Below are 21,296 nucleotides of genomic sequence, written 5' to 3' on the forward strand. Positions count from 1 at the left end.
TAAGTGAATTTCAGATCTGTCCTCCAGTTGCTCTAACTACTCAAATTCATTATATTTGTCGCCGACATAAACATCATTTTGAAATGTTTGCAATTATCAAAAATCTTATTAATCAAAAAAATATACCTACACCAAATAAATTCTATGAAAAAGAATCTATAAGAATGACTTTTTACTTTTACAAAAACTTTAAAGATAACGAAGATACGATGAGGGTCCCAAAATGCAAAATTTATAAAAATGCCCTGTATTTCAAAAAATAAAAGGGCTATGAAAATTTTATTACAGCATCTTTAGTTTTACGAAAAAGTAGCACAGTGTCGCGAAAATCGCAACTTTCTATCTCTAAAAATAATGGAGATAATTCGCAAAAGTACCCAAAATGGGACGCAACTGTTAAAATAAAAATACAATTTTAAAATTTGACTAAAATTACTGAATTAAGTAATAATTTATTTTATTTAGTTATTTAATAACGCCACTGAAAAGCTTAGAAATTTTTTTATAGATTTGGTTTCAGTCAAATTTTTATTGGATCAATCATTATTGGTTTCAGCCAAAATTTCATTGAATTTATCATTAAAAGTGGGTTAAAGAAACGAGGGTTGCTAAATTTAAATCGCCATATCTTCTCGAGTTTTGTAAACAAGACCTTTTATTTTTTCCCGTAAAAAAAATCACGACAAGTTAGGTCCGGAGACTTAGCTGGCCAAAGAAATAAACGTCCTCTTCTATTTCAATAAAAAGGGAACTGCTGTTCAAGGTAGTGACCTACTTGTTTGCAAAATGAACAGAATACTCATCGTGTTGAAAGCATAAATTTCTTTTTTTTGTGAGGGTCACTAATAATTTTGGCGCTATTTAGAGTTCTCAAAACATCAATCAAAGATCAAAGGATCGATAATCTTTCATTTAACAACATCGCACCATATATTCACAGTCCAATGATATAGATGGTGAAACATATCAAGATTATTATCACACAAGTAATGAATGTTGTGTAGGTTTACTATACTATTGCTGGTAAATGAGGCTTCATCTATCTAAAGCGCTTTATCCAAAACACGGCGATAGTCCCTTATCATGTTAAGAAATCAATGACGATAATTTAAGCGGTTGTCGAAATCCGCGTCTAAAGCACTGTGCAAAAAAATATGATAAGGATGTATGTTAAAATGGATCAAAATTCTATGAATGGCACCAACTGAAAGTCCCAAATCCCTGGAAATTCTTAAATTCCTTGAATATTAGCATGTGAATTAACACTGATTTAAGTTAAAACGTTTATCATTTTTATGACTCTGCGATACCTTATTTGAGTCGAAGTTGCTAATTTCTTTAAGTCGTCTTGCTAAATAAGTCACTATAATAATCAAAAAAAGATGTCTTCTAATCAGCCTTTTAAATTATTACCATATATACTACTCTCATGCTTGTTGGTAATCTATTAAAACCTTATAAGCCTCTCGGTAGGACCAAATTTAACATCCGGTTAGAGGTTTAAAGTTTGATAAACTGTAGAAAACTCTTAAGCAAAATTCAAGATGCGGAGCTGCAATGCTATTATACAATAATAGTTTTGTAGCGATTGATAATTGTTTTCACACTCTTTTAGTGATACCAATTTTTTTTTAACTTTTCTAGTTATGTAATCAGCATGTACATAAAAATTCAAGTTACAATCAAATATTACTCCTAAATATTTAATTTTACTCTCGTATTCTATCTTTTTATTATTTATCACAATGTTAATATCTTTTACTTGATGTGCAATAATTTAATTTTTTTTCCAAATAAAAAAAATTTAGATTTTGATGTGTTAAGACTGCAAAGCCATTTAAATAAATTATTTAAATCATTATTAAAAAATCTTTTCATTTTGATCTCTTCCGATCAAATAAATCAAAGTGTCTTCAGCAAAGAGCTCTATTTTGCAATCATTTATAACATTAAGGATATCATTATTATACAACTGAAATAAAAGGGGACCTAAAACAGTTTTCTGAGGTATTCCATATTCATTTATTAGTAACTCTGACTCGCTGTTTTTAAATTTAACCTTTTTGCTACCGGTTTTGTAAATAAGATTTAAACCACATTAAAACTCTTTGTCTAATACCCATCTTTTCCAATTTTCTTAATAGATTACTTTTTTTAAAATCCCATTTTCCCCGACTCCGATATTCTACATGTTTTTGAGAATTATCTTCATTTCAGTTAGTAAAATTTTTTTAAAATTTGAGAATTTAGTATATTGAATATTGGATTGACAAAGGTGTCATAAGAGAGAGAATAGCTTGGAATACTATTTATAATATCAAGAATACTATTTATTATTTAATTTGATTAGCAATTGAGTTTCGTATTTTTTTGTATTCCCTTTTTACTCTATGATCTTTTTCTACAACAGCCCCAATATATAAATTATCTCTTACATTCATTCTTTGACGGAAATCAAATATAATCCAATAATTTCGCAACTATTTCTGCTTAAGAATAATAATTTTATTTGGCCACATAAAATTTACATTTGTGATATTATCCACAAAACTATTTGCTAAAATATTCAAATCTGCACTATTATTTGTCCATCAGTATCATAAAGATAATCATGAAGTTGGTTTACATTATAGCTTATCATACACCTACGATTAATAATTACATCTACCAACTATTCCGCGACATAGAAAAAAACTTGTTAAAAGAAATTTTTATATAATCTCGCTAATACTGTCAACTTATTAAACATTTCATTATTTGCCATTTCTTGTGCTACCCTTAATAAATAAATTTAATAATTAATATTATCCCTACATTAATCCTTTTCCTCCCCTTTCCCGTTCCTTATCCTTTAATGCATTAAATATGTGTATATGTGCTTGCTTCATGCTGCTTGCATTTTAAACCTATATTATTTAACATTTTCATACAAGTTTTTTTTTTCAGGTTAAAAAGTCATTCTTATATTTTGGTATATTTGTTAATTAGGTATTTACTTGGTCCTTAACAGTTTCTGACATTGCCTACAGGCTGCATTGACATGGCCTATTATTATTATTATTATTATTATTAATATTATTATTATATAAGTAAAATTTCATAAGTTATACAGCGTTAAAATCACTCGATAGTTAAAAAAAATATTGTCCTTGGACCATCTACCGCTACTAAAACTAAAAAAATGTAAAAAACCACTTAATGCAAAAAAAAATTACGCTATATTTATAAAACTGTGCTTAAATATATTGTTAAAAGTGTATGGATATACAAGTAAAACTCTACCAGTTTTTCGACTTTAAAAACACTTGATCGGTTTAAGAATGTCTGACAAGATAATCAGCTGATCAGTAAACATTTGGATAAATTTATTGGACAGTTGACATAGTTTTAATAAGTTCCAAGATTAGAAATTTCTGACTTAGTATTTTCCGTTTCTAAAAACTTAATTCACGATAAGTTCTAAGGTTTAGTTTGATAACTCTTGACCATAAACGACTAACCCTTATGTTAATCTTCAATTTAATTTTTTTTCCAGGGTTACGTGATCTACTCTTCTTCTGGATCGTTCTACATCCCCTTAATAATCATGACAATAGTCTACATACAAATATTCATAGCGACAAGAAGGCGTCTACGCGAACGAGCCAAAGCGTCAAAAATCAACGCCATCTCAAAAAATCAATCGAAACGAAAATCTGATATGGATCGAGATAGCGTTAGCAGCAATGAAACGAACCACAACGACCATAAAATCCAAGAGAAGAGCTGTAAGGAGAAAAAGAAGAAGATTTGCGGGAAAAACGAAGAGGATAAAAGACAATTGAAGCCGATTTTGGTACACGAGGACTCCATAACAGATATAGGTAAATTGTAATATGTATGTTAGTTACTAAATAGTCATGTTTTAGCATAACTTATTTGTACATGACTTACGATCATTTATATTATTACATTGCATGGTGATAAACCTTTTCTTATTTACTTTAGCCAAATTAAACGAAAATAATAAATGGCCAAATACAAAACGATAATAATATATGGTTATTGCCGATTTAATTACTGATCCGCAATAAATTTAAAGGATTTTCAAATTATATATTTATAGCCATACAATTATACGGATAATGTCGAGCGATACTCGATAATTTTAGTTTTATACGGTGGCGTCATTATCCATCTACTTCATCTCGTATGTCAAGTAAATTATTGTCAACATTCATCGTAATGATCGTATGCAATAATACGTTTATCCTTAAATAATTTGGGACAACCCTAATATTTATAGGATTAAAATGAGGGAAGGCGCCAGAAAGACGAAGTTTGACAGCCGAAAAATACACTTTCGGGATATAAGGCATAGCTGCTATATTTATAATCAAAATATTAATATTTATAACACGTTTAGCTTATAAATTATTGGTTTTTTTGAAATGGGTCTAAAGGTTAAGCTATTTAGCATATAAACGTTTTAGTATTTATTAAAGTATCTTATTCATTTCACGAATTATTAATTTATTATTAGTATATTGCTGAACACAAGAAAGAAAAAGAACTAACAACACATTTTTTCCACTTTTTAAAATTTGACAGTTTTAACTATTAATTTGGTTTTTTGACTTGAGAACATAATATGACAATGCTTACACAATTTCTTAATAAAGTCAGAACTAAAAATTTACGTAATATCTGTTTAAAAGCAAATTTTCTAACCTTTGTACCTCACTCAATTGACAGATTTTTAATTGACGTTTTAAAAAACAAAACAGAAGGTTTCGATTATTGGCAACACTAAATATGTCAAACTCTTTCCGTTTAACCATAGATTAATAATAACGAAGTTAACACCATTAGATCACTAAACCATCGACTGAGAAGGCCCTCTGAATGTCAAGGAATGATACTAACCTAAAGCGAAAATTGGCTTGTGACGTCATAATAGTGGGAAATTTGAAATTTGATTATGGCGCCAAATTTGAATTTCGCTCTACTATAAGGTGCACTTAAAATGGGAAATATGTGGTTTCCTCGGAAACTACAATGGGCAAAGTGTTAAATTCGCACTATTTTATTAGGACTTTTTAAGACTTTTTAATTTTTAAGAAAAGACCTCCGCCTATGACTGTTTTTGACATTTCCAACTAGAAACATAGGTATAGGTTTCAGAAATTAAACAAAAAAATATATACAAAATGTATTATCATATAATAAATATACAATCAAAATTAAGAGTTGTATATGCTTGTTAAAACATTCAATAAAATATAAAAATTCGTCGACATTTTGTATCAAAATTCATCTTCAACGAGTCTTATAGGCTCAAGATTTTGCTCGTTATGTCTTTTAGATGCCAATAATTTAATGTTTGACTCAGTTCCATTAATAACCCTATTAACATCAGAGCACCAACAAAAAACATTTTACGACTTCCTGGAAAATTTTATGTAGAGCCTTATGTTTTCTGCAGCCTATTAATTCGTAATTAATCTCCTGTTTGTCCAGTTAAATTACCATTTTTATATTCTCGAGCATTAAGAAAACCATCGTTAATTGCGTTCTTATGGCTGATTAAAAGAGCGGTTTTACAAACGACACAACTATGTATTATTCTGTTTTTCAATGCAAATTTAACAATACATCCACACTATTAAAGGCGTCAATACATTTACCGATTTATGTTATAATAAATGTCGGCTTTCAGAAAATTATTTTTAGATCTGCTTATTAATTTAATATACTGTAAAAGCTCAAGCTCTCCGCAAATCATGAAATTCGGACCATTTATTTGCTTTAACTTCTATATTTGACTTCAATATTTAATTGCGAGAACCTACCTCCAATTTGGGTTTGCAGCAAATGGATTTCGTATTTACCAAATAAAATCCGGTAATTTTTTACCACTCATACACTCAAGTTGACAATTAATATTATGAAATTATAAAAGATAAAAACAATTATAGGGTAAACATGAACTTATATGTTTAAAGTTTCTGCCTCTTAAACGACTTGATGAAAAGTATTTATGAGACTCGTTGAATTTATTTCCTTGGAAAGCTTACATTATTAAAAGATCAAAGATCAAACGAACTTACCTGGAAGTAAAGTTCGAATTTAATTATATGTAGGCCTCGTAGTACACTAGTAGTACTCCCTGTTCCTTCTCTGAACCACACATTTCCAAGCTAAGCAAACAAAATTTTCGTTGCTCTCCGCTACCGTCCCCGAATATCCCATAACCAAGTCTCATTTCTTCAAAGCTTTATTGTTGCACTCGGGAATACTTGGGTTGGAGGGGACTTATTAACTTCGACGGGGCCTACATATTATTAAGATCGAACTTCACTTCCTGGTAAGTTCGTTTGATCTTTTAATTATATTTGGCCTCGTCTTCAGTAAATAAGATCATTGGTAGATGTTTAAAGAAATCGGCAACAATAAATTAATACACCCTAATACTAAAGGATATATAACCTTTTATTTCTAACAAAAAATAATAAAAAAGAAATTAACCCTTGTCGGGTGCAGATAAAATTATACATATGATATGATGTACCTAATAATACAAAATAACACCTTAACCTAATAAAATAACCACGTAAAATAGAACCTTAACTCATTTTAAATGGAGAATACAATAACTACTGATAGCTTAAAATAGTTGTTACGAAATTATTTTCTACTCTTAATGGTCGATTATAAAAGTTAGCAAACGTTTTAGACCTCTTTGTCCACCCCGCCGATAGCCTGATTACATCCATACTTACACCTTTTCGAGCGCTTGCCGATGTGGTAGCGTGTCTATAGTACTATGCGCGTTAAATAAAGAAGTATCTAAGCCACTCTTGTCGAGCATACTCTTGATCCATCTACTTATGGATTGTATAGTGGCATTTCGATAGGGTTTTTTAAATGTCATAAAAAAGATTTCTGATTGAAGAGTTTCGTAAGTTATGAGTTCGTTCTAAATAAAACTTAATAGTTGAGGCTACGCATACTCTTGGATCCTCTGGAAAAAATGGTAATACTAAAAAGGGTTGGGTTCTGTTTGGACCCGAAGTTTTAACCAGCTTAGGAATTTTAATATTGATCATATTACTTGATTCAATAATATTTTCGATCTCAATATTCGCCAAGGTTTGCACCCTCTGGTCCGTCGCTAGGGCAAGTAATGTGGCAAGCTTTTGTGTTAAAACTTCTAGGTCAATACTGTCATTTGAGAGAGTTCTAATAAAATTTAGAACGATTGCAGGATCCCATGTAGTATCGTAACGTGGTGTATTTTTCTCAAACCAAAAACTCCTCTAAAAAAATCTCTTTAACCTAAAATCGTTTATTATATCCGGTTTGGCTATTTGACTTATAGAGGATCTATAACTATTTAAAGAACCATAAGAAACACCTTTGTTAAAATGATACGTTAGAAACTCAAGCAAAAGTGGGACAGATACATTAAATACATCCATTTTTTTCTCCTCGCAAAAACTCCACCACAATTTTAGTCCCACTTCATATTGTTTTCTTGTGGATTTGGTAATAGAAGCTAGACAAACCTCTATAGAAACTGCGGGAACTCCATTGTTCTGCAACGCCTGAAAGACAAGGCTCCTGCCACCAGAGAAAGCTGTAGCCATAGAGGATGAGGAGACCTGTCAAAAGAGAAAAGTAGGTCATCTCTGGGCTCAAAAAGTAATGGCGGTTTTGTAAGTAAAGAACAAAAGAGAGGGTACCACGGCTGAGTAGTCTAATTAGGGACTACCAAAATACCTTCCGCTTTGTCTGCATTTGTCTGCCCAGTTCAAAGTAAAGGCATCAATTTCCCACGCTTCTGGATCCCTTCTCCACGAGACAAATTTATTACATTTCTTATTATTTCTTGACGCAAATAAGTTGACCTCGGGAATTGGGAAAAACATTTTTATATTTTCAAAGGCGAAAGAATTTATTTCCCATTCAGTTTCTATGTCAAGTTTTCTAGACTCCTCGTCCGCCTCATAATTCTCCTTAGATTTAAGGCAAGAAGCAAAAATAATTATATTACGGGCCTTGCACCAATGCCAAATTTCCCGGGCTAAAGCATTGAGCTTTGGATGCTTTACACTACCCATCCGATTAATATATCCTATGGCGGTAGTATTATCCATACGGCATTAAATATTTCAGTTCTTAAGGTTAGTTGCAAAGCATTTAAGTCCGAAAAAAGCTGATCAAAGTTCTAGGAAGTTAATATGAAATTCTCTTTCTTGCAAGTTCCAAAGTCCATGGGATCTTTTATCCCCACAAGATATTCCCCACCCGGTCAGGGATGCATCTGGAAAAATTTTGATACAAAACTTAAGAGGTTTTGTTAACTTTTTGGCTTTTTTAACCTTAGATAACCACCATTGAAAATCCAAATAACCTTGGTGAAAGTAACATCCTTGCATCAAATTTTCCCATTGAATTTTCAAGGGCTAAAAATTTTTCACGTTCGAAGGATTTGGTGTAAAGCCAACCATAAGAAACTGCAAGACACGCAGATATTAAAGTCCTTATAAATCGAGCAAAATCTCGTATTTTACATGATTTACGTAAGACAAATTTTTGTAGAAGTCCAATAATTTTTTCCCTCTTTTCTGCCGGAAGAGAGACAGACATTTTTAGAGAATCATACACAAACCCCAAATATTTAGATGTCTGTGATGGAATCATAATACTTTTAGTCTTAATAATTATAAAACCTAACGATTTTAAAAATATAACTGTTTTTTGCAAATTTTCTTGGCATTCTGCGCGTGTTTTTCTTATCAGCAATATGTCATCAAGAAATATTACTGATAACTAACCCCTATACCTACAACTGGTTTCACTAGTTTTGTAAAAAGAAAAGGAGCGCAGTTTATACCAAAAGGAAGACAGTTATATTCATAGACTTGATTCTCAAAATGAAATCTTCAAAATGTTTTATGCGAATTATGGATAGGTATAAGAGTATAGGCATCATTTAAATCTAAATTTGCCAAAAAATCATTTCCACTGATAAGCCTTATTACAGTTTTATGGTCTTCAATTTTAAAATGCTCGGCCCTAATGTATCTATTTAGGGATTTTAGATTTAAAATTAACTTAAAGGAGCCGTCTGATTTTTGGGTTAAAAAGATATTTGATAAAAACTAGCCTTTGCAGGGATTTACCCTGCTTAATGCACCCATCTTGAATCTAAATTTGTTTTAGTCTGCCTGCCGTCTTACTAACCTCTGTCACTAACGATGGTATACTGCCCTGTGCTTCCTTGGTGACGGGCCCGATCTTCTGTAACTGCGGTCCTGATTCATTTGGTTCCTGAAGGGTGCATTCCTCGAGAAACTGAGAATCCGACTTTCATATTGCTGACGTCTGCCTTGACCTCTCCCTTGTACTCGCACTTGTCGAGTTTCAATATTTTGTCTTTGCTGTACCCTTTTTGATAAAGTTAGTTTTTGTAATCTTGATAGTTCTAGCTAACTTTTTCAATTGTCTGGATGTCTCTACTCGTTTATCTAGTTCCGTACCAAAAAGCCATTCGTCTGATGGAGAGGAAATCAACGTATCCTTTATATTTTTGTCTAACTGATAACAAACTAGTTGTTTTCGAGATTTGGTTTCCATATTCAAAACATCCGTTAATAAACGACCTGCATCACAAAGGGGTTGTAAATATTCCTTACTTCCCTCCCCTTCCGTTTTAACTAACTTCTTTGTTATGACTTCTCCAACAGCTGAAATACTCGCAGCTATCTGAGTTTGCAGATCGACTAATCGAGAGTCTCGGCGTATGACTGACTCTGAAGATGCTTTTAAAACAACTTCATTCAACTTTGGTGCCAATAAACGAGGGATATTTTCCGGAACCCGGTATTTAGAAATTAAACTTTTTCGTTCTTCCTGATTAATTCCATTATCAATTATACTTAACCATGTCTCTGCCATCTCCCCATGTAACGGAGGCCCAAATTTGTTTGTATTATTCGACACATAGATCCAAAAAGGAATTGACCCGAAACCTTGCTAGAAGTTGATTCTACGATTTGTTCCGGTTCAACTGCAACAAAGAAATTACCCCATAAACAAACAGGCCCAAAAAAGTGTACTTTCTATATTTATATAAATATATAAATTAAAGAATATTGAGGCACACATGTAGCTCGTAGCATGTACACCTAACTTTCAGTTAAATTACTGTATTCACCAAACATTGTGATTTGTTAAAACTGTGTTCATCAAATAGATTAACTATATGATGTGCTAACCCAGTTGCCTAAATTAAATCATTTCAATCAGTCCGAACCAAGAACTAAAATACTGAAGTATTCTTATTTTCACAATTCTGGGTGTATTGAAACTGTGTTCACCCAACATGCAGAAATACCCATGGGTATAAAAAAAATGACCCACAGGTCATAATATGTTGCCAACTATACATTATTATCTAATACTATTATTACTGTGTTCACCAAACAGTTTATTTAATCCAGAGGCCTTCACCAAACCTCAAAAATAAATAAATAAATAAACTTTCCTTTCTAGTTTCCGGTAGGTATATATCTTACCTCAATGATGTACTTAACATGTTTTTATTAAGCAGCCAAATGTATTTAAAAACAAAAGAACTGATTGCTGCATAAGCCATAATACAATCTTATTCACAGTCGAGTTGGTCAGGAAATTAAAATAAACAAATGCAAACACCATCAAGAAATAATATTTCAATGTCACCCATGCGAAGCAAGATAAAGTCCTAGTCGCTATAAAATTCGGCCCACATAAATGTTTATTACTTACTGCTCCCAACTGTAGTATCATTTTTCTCATCCGATTCTCTTGTGGATTTTGTGACCTCTTTTGAAGTAATACTAACACTCTCACTGGAACTCGAAAGCCGCCTTATCTTACGATACCGATAACGCGGCACAATTCTACTTCTTGATCTGCTGCGAGAACGCGATGACCGCGGTGATACCCGCGCACGGCGATAATTCAAGCTCCTAATATCACTGACACCTTGGGTGGATTCCGCTAACTTTTCTAATTTTCGTAATTGTTTTCGCATTACGTGCACTTCCTCTCGTAAAGAGGTTCCCGAATCTCTCGTATGCACTTCACGGTGCTTAGGCATATTAGATACTTAGAAGTTAAAAATAACAAAATTAAAAAACGTAGAATAAGCAATTTTTATCACCAACGATTAACGTTTATACGGTTCGGCACACAAACAAAGAATGAGACTTGGTTATGGGATATTCGGGAACGGGAGCGGAGAGCAACGAAAATTTTTTTGCTTAGCTTGGAAATGTGTGGTTCGGAGCAGGAACAGGGAGTACTACCAGTGATCTTATTCACTAAAGACGAAGTCAAATATAATTAAAATCCTTACATGGATGTTGATAATATATGGATTTTTTAGAGCATTTGACAATATCAAGAATTTTTCAATCATCTTTGAATTTAAGACACCCTATAAATTTATTACTAAGTGTTGACTAAGATCTTAATAATCATTATGACTCCTTTTTCTATTGTTACAGGTGAAAATTCAACAAATTCCCAAAAAAACGACGAAGCCGCTACCAAAGACTCCATGAACAATACGAAGAACTCAAGCCCGCTTACCACCATAACCGTGATAAACTCAAAGAGCAAAAGTCCTGGTTCGAAAGTGGTGGTGATCGATCCACCCAAGAAAGTTGGTGGAGTTTATCAGTTCATCGAAGAACGACAACGGATCAGTCTCTCGAAGGAACGAAGAGCTGCCCGGACTCTCGGGATCATTATGGGAGTGTTTGTGGTATGTTGGCTGCCCTTTTTTCTTATGTACGTTATCGTGCCGTTTTGTCCCACGTGCTGTCCTTCTAGGAGGTTAATCAACTTTATCACGTGGTTGGGTTATATTAATTCAGTGTTAAATCCTATTATTTATACCATTTTTAATATGGACTTTAGGAGAGCTTTTAGGAAGTTGCTTGGCATTCCTGGCACAAGCTAAAAGAATTTTTTTTCTGAAATAGTTTCTATCATTATTACAAAGTGAAACGATCATATGTTTTTAGGTTACTAGATGTTGAAGGAAATCATGGGTATCTTATTTAAAAAATAACAGTATTTTCAAAAAATGCATTTTTTCGAGCGTTAGACCTACTTTTCCAATCCAATTTTTCTTTCTAACTAGAGAATTTATGCTTGTCCTAAATATACTAGATCTATAAAATCTTTAATATATTTAATTGTATTTTTTGACTCCTTCCCTTTTTTTTTAATAAAAAGTGGTAATTATTTATTCTAAGGTTGTGTTTATTTTAATATTTATTCATATTTAATTTCTATTATTTCAGCAGTTTTGCAATATAAAAAAACTAAAGCTAAAATTAAATAAATTGCCATAAAACATTTATATATAAAAGTAACGTTTAAGATGCTTACCTAAATTTTTCACTCATTTAGTAATTTAATGACAAATAACTTTTGGATATTCTGTATAATAAGCTTATGTTTTATAAAGTATAAGATAATAATATACATTAAATAAAACAATTACTAAGGAATCAACAAATAGCTGAAAATTTTACAAAGTTAACATTCGTATCCAATTAGGTTATGCAGGAATACGGTTTTGGTCTTTATTTATGGAAATACTTAACTGACAGACACTCATTATTACTTATTTATTAACATTATTTCTTCATTTTGTATTTGCATTTTTTTCTTCAAATTTTAACATTTTCGCAAGAAAAAAAAGCAAAAATTATATAAATTACCAAGCAATAATTATTTATAAAAGTAATGTTTGAAATGAGTATTTTTCGCTTATTTTATAAAAATAAAAAAATAATTTTGGACCTGCTGTATTAATAATAGGTGTCTCTTTTGAAAAATAATAACTAATATTGAAAATTGCGAACAAAAAAATTAACAAATAGGTGAATAAATAAGGTGAATAATAAAAAAATATATAAAGTTGGCAGTCATATCGAATTAAGTTAGGCAGTTACTTTTAATTAGCAACGGTTTTAATATTGATTTATGAAAAGACATTTATTTTTAATTGACAAACTTACCTTAATAATTATTTATTAAAATAATTTTTTGCAATTTGTATTAGCATTTTTTCTTCAAATTTTATTATTTGCAAAAATTAAATATATTTTCAATAATTAATTGTTTATAGAAGTTATATTTAAGATGTTGATCTAAATTCTTCATTTACTTAATATAGTAAAAAATATTTTTGGACAGTCTGTATCATAGGTTTACTCTTTATAAAAGAATTAATTTTAATACAAATTATTTTAAAAATTTACAAAGTTATGCAAGAATATGGTTTTATTATTGATATGTATACAAACTTTTATTTTTAATTGACAAACTTTTTTTTAAACTTATTTATATTAAATTTTTACAGTTTATATTTACTATTTTTTTTAATTTTAACACTTTTACAAGAAAAAAACTAAAGCAAAAATTAATTAAATTACTAAGAAATAATTTCTTATAAAAGTAACATTTAAGATGCTCAGCAAAATATTTCACTTATTTAATGTAATTTTTGGATATTCTATATAATATGTTTACATTTTTTATAAAACAATAAATTATATTATAAGCTAAATAAAAAAATACAAAGGAACTAATAAATAAATCATTGGAAATGAATTGGAATGAAAAACTTTAATTAATTAGGTTTAATTATTTTATTTATTTATTATATTTGTCAGAAAATAGCAAAATAATAATCAATTCAGCTAAATAATACCTAAAGCAGTAAAATGAAAATCTTAATTATCACAGCAAAATTATTATTTTTTCTTTCAATATTATTATGTTGCCTGATTAAATTATTTGCACTTTTAAAATTATTATATGTCATAGAGTGTCTAGCTTGCAATACATCCATTAAAAATAATTTAACATTTTCTTAAATATTGATTACTTTTTAAGAAAGAGTACTAAATCAAAAATCAAATAAATTGTCAAAGGAATAATTTTGTATCAAGTTAAGTTAAACCTTTGAGATACTTTTCTCATTTATTTCCTCATTTGATTTCATGAAAAATACTTTGGCACTCTATATAATGAAGTACTAAGTAAATAATGCGTACAAAATATTCATTTAAAAATGAAGAATGATATTTTTTTTAATTATGCAGCAAACAAATTAACTAATTATATAAACATATATTATGCATTTTATATCATTCGAAGGTATACATTTTTTTAAATAATAGAATTTTTTAGGATTAAGTAACCTAGACTAAATCTTAGAACAATAATTATTATCACTTGAATTAATGTAATATGTAAAAAGAATAAGAAACATCTCATTCAAATTTATTCGTTAATATTTTCCATCATAACCCTTAATTAGCAATATAAAGAACGTAATAATCTTTTATTATATAATAAAGTTTTGCATAACATAAATGGACGATGTTTTTATAGGTTCATATAATATTTAATTTATTATTATCAAGAAAGGTAATTTTTGATTATCTCATCTATTCTTTTGTTAAATTTGTTATTATTTCGCTGTTTTCTTGCAGTGAATATTACAAACATCAACATGGTATTATTAAAAATAAAGTCCTTCAATATATCTAAAATAAAATTTAATTCTGCATAGCTTAAATGGATACGATTCCAAGATGATGCTTAATTTTCCATTGTATAATTTTCTGTTTTTAAGTCGTTGGAGAGTGAAAGTATGTTTTCAGAAATAAATATAATTGCAATTGATTAACGTATAAATGTTACGGGTAAAGTTAGAATAACTGTTAAACTTAGGTTTACCCGGATAAACTGCACAATACCCAGAAAACATGAGTAAAGTCCAAAATATTAATAAAATTGTATACGTTTCGGGCTTTACCCGGGTAAACCGCGTTCTATCCGCCTTGGCGTGGTTAATGTTAAAAAATAACGCCATAAATATTTGGAAAAATTTATTTAATTAAAAAAACAGATTTTACAAATCAAAGGTTATACTAAAACTGTATCCTAACAAAGTGAAAGATAATATAATCTATTTGTTCAAACAAGACAAGCTGCTGTGACATTTCAAGTTACAAAGATTTCCAATAGCTTTACATTTACATTTATTGGTCATGCATTTAGTGTTACAGTTGCATCGTTTATAACCTTGACCTCCTAAAAGTGACTGTTCGTTTGCAAGTTGTCTTAAATTTTTTTTTTCGGTGATACACTTTCCATCTCAATAAGCTTCTCACTGCACACAGAAAATTGGTTCCTGGAAAATATTTCTTCGATAGTTCCTCTCTTGTTCACTAGCTTATACAAATCGTCGTCAGTTTTCTCGATAACTGTCATGATAATGTTTCTAAAATCACCCCTTCCTCGATCAACGTCTGGAATTTTTACTCTCACTGTATCTCTAACAGAACATGGGGGAAACTTTGAATTAGATAAAACTTTCATTTTCTTTGCTTGAATTTTTAAATTTCTTTTTGCGTTTAGTCTGTTTGACTGTATATTCCTTTGGTACAAGCAAAGTTCACACCTTATATTCCCTGATGTATTTAAATTGTCACACTCTACACACTTGCTCTGATTTTCTGAAGTTTCTGTATTACTAGCGTTTTCTCGATGGCAACAATGGCAACAATAATTATTGTTGCCATTTCCTATATTGCCACCTTCAGTAATATCTTCTTGCAAATTGTCTGGTTCTGGGTCACTATCCATAGACTGGTTTATATTTATTTCTTGTTGAGGCTGTTCACTTAAACCAAATTCCCTTACCACTTTCTCGAGTTCTTTTTCGGTTCGTAGATTTTCAATAGCTTCTTTTGGAAAAGCTGATGTGGATAGGCCGACTTTAATATCATGCCCAAACATGGCGGCATAAGGAGCTTGCTTTATCCCATCATGGTATGGCCTATTTTTCATTAATTGAACAAATCTTGGACCTTCTGACCATCGCGTGCAGCTTTCATCGTCCATCCACGTCATAAGCATGTTCTGTATATCTTGATTTGCTCTTTCCACACTGCCTTGTGACTGACTGTGACGTGGTTTCCCATAGACTATTTTAACCCTACAGAGGTCGCGCTAGTTTTCAGACGCAAACGCTCGCGATGGGTAAAATTTACCCATATTTAAACAAAGAGGTTTTTCAAATATTTATTAAACCTTCAGGTAATACAAGTAAATAGAACTAACTAAATACACAAAAAACTTTAATATTAGCGTAAAGTTAAATTATAGATAGGTTAAATTTTCAACTGATAATCTAAGAAACATTTTTTTTTGCACAATTTTCACAAAAACAGTATTGATGCTCTCGACAAATATAAATTTTGCAACTGTAGCAACAAATTGTAATTTTTCTGTCTTTTTTGTTTATACAGATGGCACATCTTCCCCTGATACCAGTTGCTATTTGAACGTTATCGATGGTTTCAATTCCAGCATATTTCCTTATTTTTTGGAGTAAGTCTCTTGGCAACGTAGTGATTGCTGCTCTGTTTTTCATGTGTTCTTGACAAAAAGAAAGCCCCAACTCCTTCAGAAACTTTCTTCTTACCACAGGATTGCCCACATTTTCTGCATAAATTTCTTGCGCATTTATTGCGGCTATATTTAGCACTGAAAAAAAATTACAAGTGGCCAACGATTGGTTTTTCGGGAAACATTGTAGGATCCTTTCATTTCATCTACAACATCAACAGCGCCTTTTGTCTTGTTGTAGTAAGTAATAATTTTAGGTTTTAATTTTTCCTTAGTTTCGAGATCTATAGCATCATCATGGTGCATTGTCGACAGTAGTAAAACCAATTTTCCTTTTGGTGATGTATGCGAAACCAAAGTTATATAATTTTTGAAACCAAACGTATTACAAGGAATTTCAGACTTCTTCTTTTTAAAGCAAAATTCAACTGGTATTTCTCTTTTATTTTTCCTTATTGTGCCTACCATGGTAAGGTTATGGTTTTTCATTCGGATAAAGGAACGCTAGTGAACCAATTATCCATAGTCACGTTACATCCTGTACCTGAAATGGGAAAAACCAACCTCTTCACTACTTCAAAAGCCGAGATAGTATGGTCCCGGAGGCTGTTTACCTGTATATATTTCCAAATTAGATGTATGAAAGTTTTTTGAATCAACCATGGCAAAAATTTTTATTCCCTAACGGGCCGGTTTATTTTTGATATATTGCCAAAACCCACATCGCCCACGGAAGGCTTTTAACAATTTGTCTGTTGTCACATTCTCTGATACGGTGTACATGTTTTGACATTTTTGGACAATATCTTTAAACATGTCACGAACTGGAGCTAATTTGTCTTCTAATTTTCGCTCTTGGCGATCCAAAATATTGTCGAAACGCAGACATCTCATTTAAAATTTAAATCGAGATATGGACATCACAGCAGGAAATATATCCAAACCCATACCATCAGTTGCCCATAAATCGTATATGTTGACATGTGACGACTTAGCAACTCCAGCCAGGTACAAAAGCCCGATAACGGCTTTTATTTCATGTAAATTTGTATGCAAAGCATCTCGTTCACGTGAGTATTGGCGTTTAATTTTATCAGTGTAAATGGAGTAATCTACAATTTTTTGAAGCAAATCATTAGATAAAAAAAGACTAAGAGATTCTAGAGGCGTCTTTGCATGCTTCGCTTCAGGACGTACGCCTGATTTGTGTCGATCAGTTACCTTATTGTGTTTAGGCGTCCACACATTTTGACTTGGTCGATCTTTATTCCATTTAGTTCCGTCACGTCCGACATAGTTCCGCACAAAATTGGAAAGGGGAATATCATCAGGTATGTTCATTATTGCTTCATTTCCTTCAAAAGGATCCTCCTCTGAAGCCGAGTCGTGATCGGCCGAGTGTTTCCTGACCTCTTCAGTAGAATATCTTCGCCTTGGTCACTTTCTAACTCGTCATACCATTTTAGCAACTGATCTTCAGTTTTTTTATCCATTTGTTAGAATAATATTATGCCTGCAAAAAATATGTCAATGCAGACATCACCTAAATAATAAAAAAATAACGCTTACCTTTTATTAACAAAACACTTAAAAACTGAGACAACCGCTTGCGCTATGGGTAAATTTTACCCAGCCAAAAACAATAGCAGACAAAAAAATTTTAAGCATGGTTACCGAAACGAAACTGACGAATAATCTATTTTAGGAAGGTACTATAGGTGGGGAGCGGATATTTGCGCGTTTCGCAAATATACGGACCAAAGAAAAAGGCATGGGTATACTTTACCCAAGCGCGTGCGTTCTAGGGTTAAGGCCACTCCACATCGTACACTGTGTCCCATTTTGGATGAGACTGCAGGGTACTCTGTCATTTTTTAAGATAGAGCTTTGCGGTTTTCGCGACCCTGTATCACTTTTTTGTGAAACTTTTAAAGCCACAAACAGAAATATTCTAACTACTTTTGTTCCTGAAATACAGGGCGAAAACGAAAATGTTCACTTTTGGAGATGTTATTATTTCTCAGGCCCTGTATAAGATAGAATAAAAATGAAAACTGCTTATAATAGATATTTTTACATAAAAGTCAGTGGCGTATTTAATTTTTTTTCCCAATGCACTGTTTTTAAGATTGGGCACAAACTTGGTATTTTTTAAATGGAACACCCTGTATATTTTAACGTCAAATGTTTGCATTTTTTTTTCTGAATACATTGATGTATCACAACCTAATCTTTGATAAATTTTAGCTCAAAGAATTAGAAAAATCCATATTTATGTTTATTTTTTTAATAGTAGGCCATGAATTCTTTGACACATGCATAAAAAAATGTTTTGTTTATTGCATTCATGGAAACTAAGTCACAAACAGGCTCAATACATATCAATAATGATGGCTGACGGTGAAAATATGGAATTCCAAAATTTTGAAAAGTATGATATTATAAAATGTTTAAACCTTTCTAACGAAAATGTCGAAGCGGCGCAGCAATTATATTTAAATAGGTAAAGCTCTAGCTTATTTTATTTTGTTACAAAATTCAAAAAATAAAAAAGATCTTAGTAGGTTTCCAGAAAGACGTCAGCCATCTCGGGCTACGGTATTCCGGTTAAAATCTAATCTTTTAAATTATGGCTGCTATTCAAAACCTAGGCAACCCCATGTTGATAGAAATGAAGCTGGCGAAATTAATGTTTTAGCGTGTGTGGAAGCAAGACCCCAAATTTCCTGTAGAAAGATAGAGGAAGAGATAGGAGTTTCCAAAACAAAAGTGCAAAAAGTTTTAAAAAAGCATAAATTTAAACCGTATAAGATAAATATTATTCAAGAATTGCATCCTGACGATCCGTTTAAACGACTGGAATTTTCTAATTGGTTTTTAACCAAAACTAATGAAGATCCGGATTTTGTAAAAAAGGTAATATGGTCTGACGAATCCCATAAAGGCAGTAGTGGCATATTTAATAGGCACAATACCAGACATTGGTATCAAGAAAACCAACATATTACTTTTGAACGACAGCAACAAGGCCGATTTGGTTTTAGTGTTTCCTGTTTTGTATTGGGCACTAAAATTGTATATACAATTTTTGAGGGTAGCTTAACTGCCCAACGATATCTAAATATATTGCAAAATAATTTGCCAGAGTTGCTGGAGGACATACCTTTAGCCCAGCGACATCAAATATATTTCCAGCAAGATGGAGCGCCCGTTCATAATTCAAGGGTAGTTAGAGAATATTTAAGTGCCCATTTTGATAGACGTTGGATTGGCACACACGGGCCAATCAGATGGCCCCCGAGGTCACCGGACTTAAGTGTTTTGGACTTTTTTGTATGATCGTACTTAAAAAATAAAATTTATGCAAATCGGCATAATAATATAAATGAACTCCGAGCGACAACTAAAGAAGCATTCATAAACTTACAAAGGCAACCCTTTATAATTTTAAATGCCTTAGGACGAATACAGACTGTATGTGGTTTTTGTATAAGACAAAATGGACAGCAGTTTGAACAGTTTTATTAAATTTATATTTGTTGTTTTTTTTTTTGGTTTTTGTAATTAATTTTCTAATTTGATTCTTGTAATTACTAATTAGTTTTTAATGTTAAACCTGGTCCGATATATTTTTATGTTCTTAACACTTTTATGTTTATATTAATATTTTAAGTTAATGTTTAAAATATAGTTAAATAAACAGGTTTAAATCACATGGCGTTTTAAAAAAGTAATAATTAAATGCATGTGTGTAAGAATTCATGGCCTACTATTAAAAACAAAAATAAATATGGATTTTTCTGATTTTTGAAGCTAAAATTTACTAAAGAATAGGTTGTGATACATCAATGTATTCAGAAAAAAAATGCAAAAATTTGACGTTAAAATATACAGGGTGTTCCATTTAAAAAATACCAAGTTTGTGCCCAATCTTAAAAACAGTGCATTAGAAAAAAAAATTAAATACGCCACTGACTTTTATGTAAAAATATTTATTATAAGCAGTTTTCATTTTTATTCTATCTTATACAGGGCCTGAGAAATAATAACATCTCCAAAAGTGAACATTTTCGTTTTCACCCTGTATTTCAGGAACAAAAGTAGTTAGAATATTTCTGTTTGTGGCTTTAAAAGTTTTACAAAAAAAGTGATACAGGGTCGCGAAAACCGCAAAGCTCTATCTTAAAAAATACCCTGCAGTCTCATCCAAAATGGGACACAGTGTACATAACTCTTCAATGACATGGTTGTTGAACTCCCGGCCGTTGTCCGATTATAGTATAGATGAGGCGCTGAAAATACAAAATATGTCTACCAGGCTCTTAGCTACTTCCTCAGCCCTTTTCGACGTTACTGGACGTATTTGAACAAACTTAGTTAAGTGGTCTATAATAAATTTGTATTCTCTATCCGGATGGGATTGCATGTCAATTAGATCCACTTGACAACGGCTGTTCATCTCCGAAAAACCATTGGTTTAACCACAAGTCCTTTTTTGGCAGATTTCAGTTTCTTTTGGCACCCTTCACACAAGCCCAGATATAACTCAATAACATCTTGAGTTATATTCTTGTACTTTTTTTTTACATTCGTTTTCCATACGGTGCTTACCGCCATGTCCTGTGTGCCAAATGTGCATCATGCAAAATGTCAAACATTTCGTCGTTTGTAACGTAATATTTAATGCTAGATTCACCTAACGATACACGAGCAATAAGCTTTTCAACGCCTCTAACAGAACATATGTCAAACCTCTTTAACCACCGATATTGTAGCGTAGTCTTAGTTTTACAGTTTTTTGCCAACTTGACTGATTCTAACATTTC

General features: G+C 31.4%; 1 protein-coding gene across 5 annotated transcripts in view; it reads left to right on the plus strand.

Annotated features, from left to right (window-relative positions):
• Positions 1-12,359, plus strand: part of LOC126741286 (probable G-protein coupled receptor No18) — a 510,980-nt gene extending 498,621 nt beyond the window's left edge. For all 5 annotated transcript variants that reach the window (XM_050447669.1, XM_050447671.1, XM_050447670.1 and 2 more), the window contains 2 exons: positions 3,536-3,863; positions 11,538-12,359. In XM_050447669.1, coding sequence (XP_050303626.1) covers positions 3,536-3,863; positions 11,538-11,995 — 786 coding nt within the window. In that variant the 3' untranslated portion in view covers positions 11,996-12,359. The remainder of the gene's footprint in view (positions 1-3,535; positions 3,864-11,537) is intronic.
• Positions 12,360-21,296: the final 8,937 nt, after the last annotated feature.

This window comes from Anthonomus grandis, chromosome 10, assembly GCF_022605725.1.
Source record: "Anthonomus grandis grandis chromosome 10, icAntGran1.3, whole genome shotgun sequence".
Lineage (NCBI taxonomy): Eukaryota > Metazoa > Arthropoda > Insecta > Coleoptera > Curculionidae > Anthonomus > Anthonomus grandis.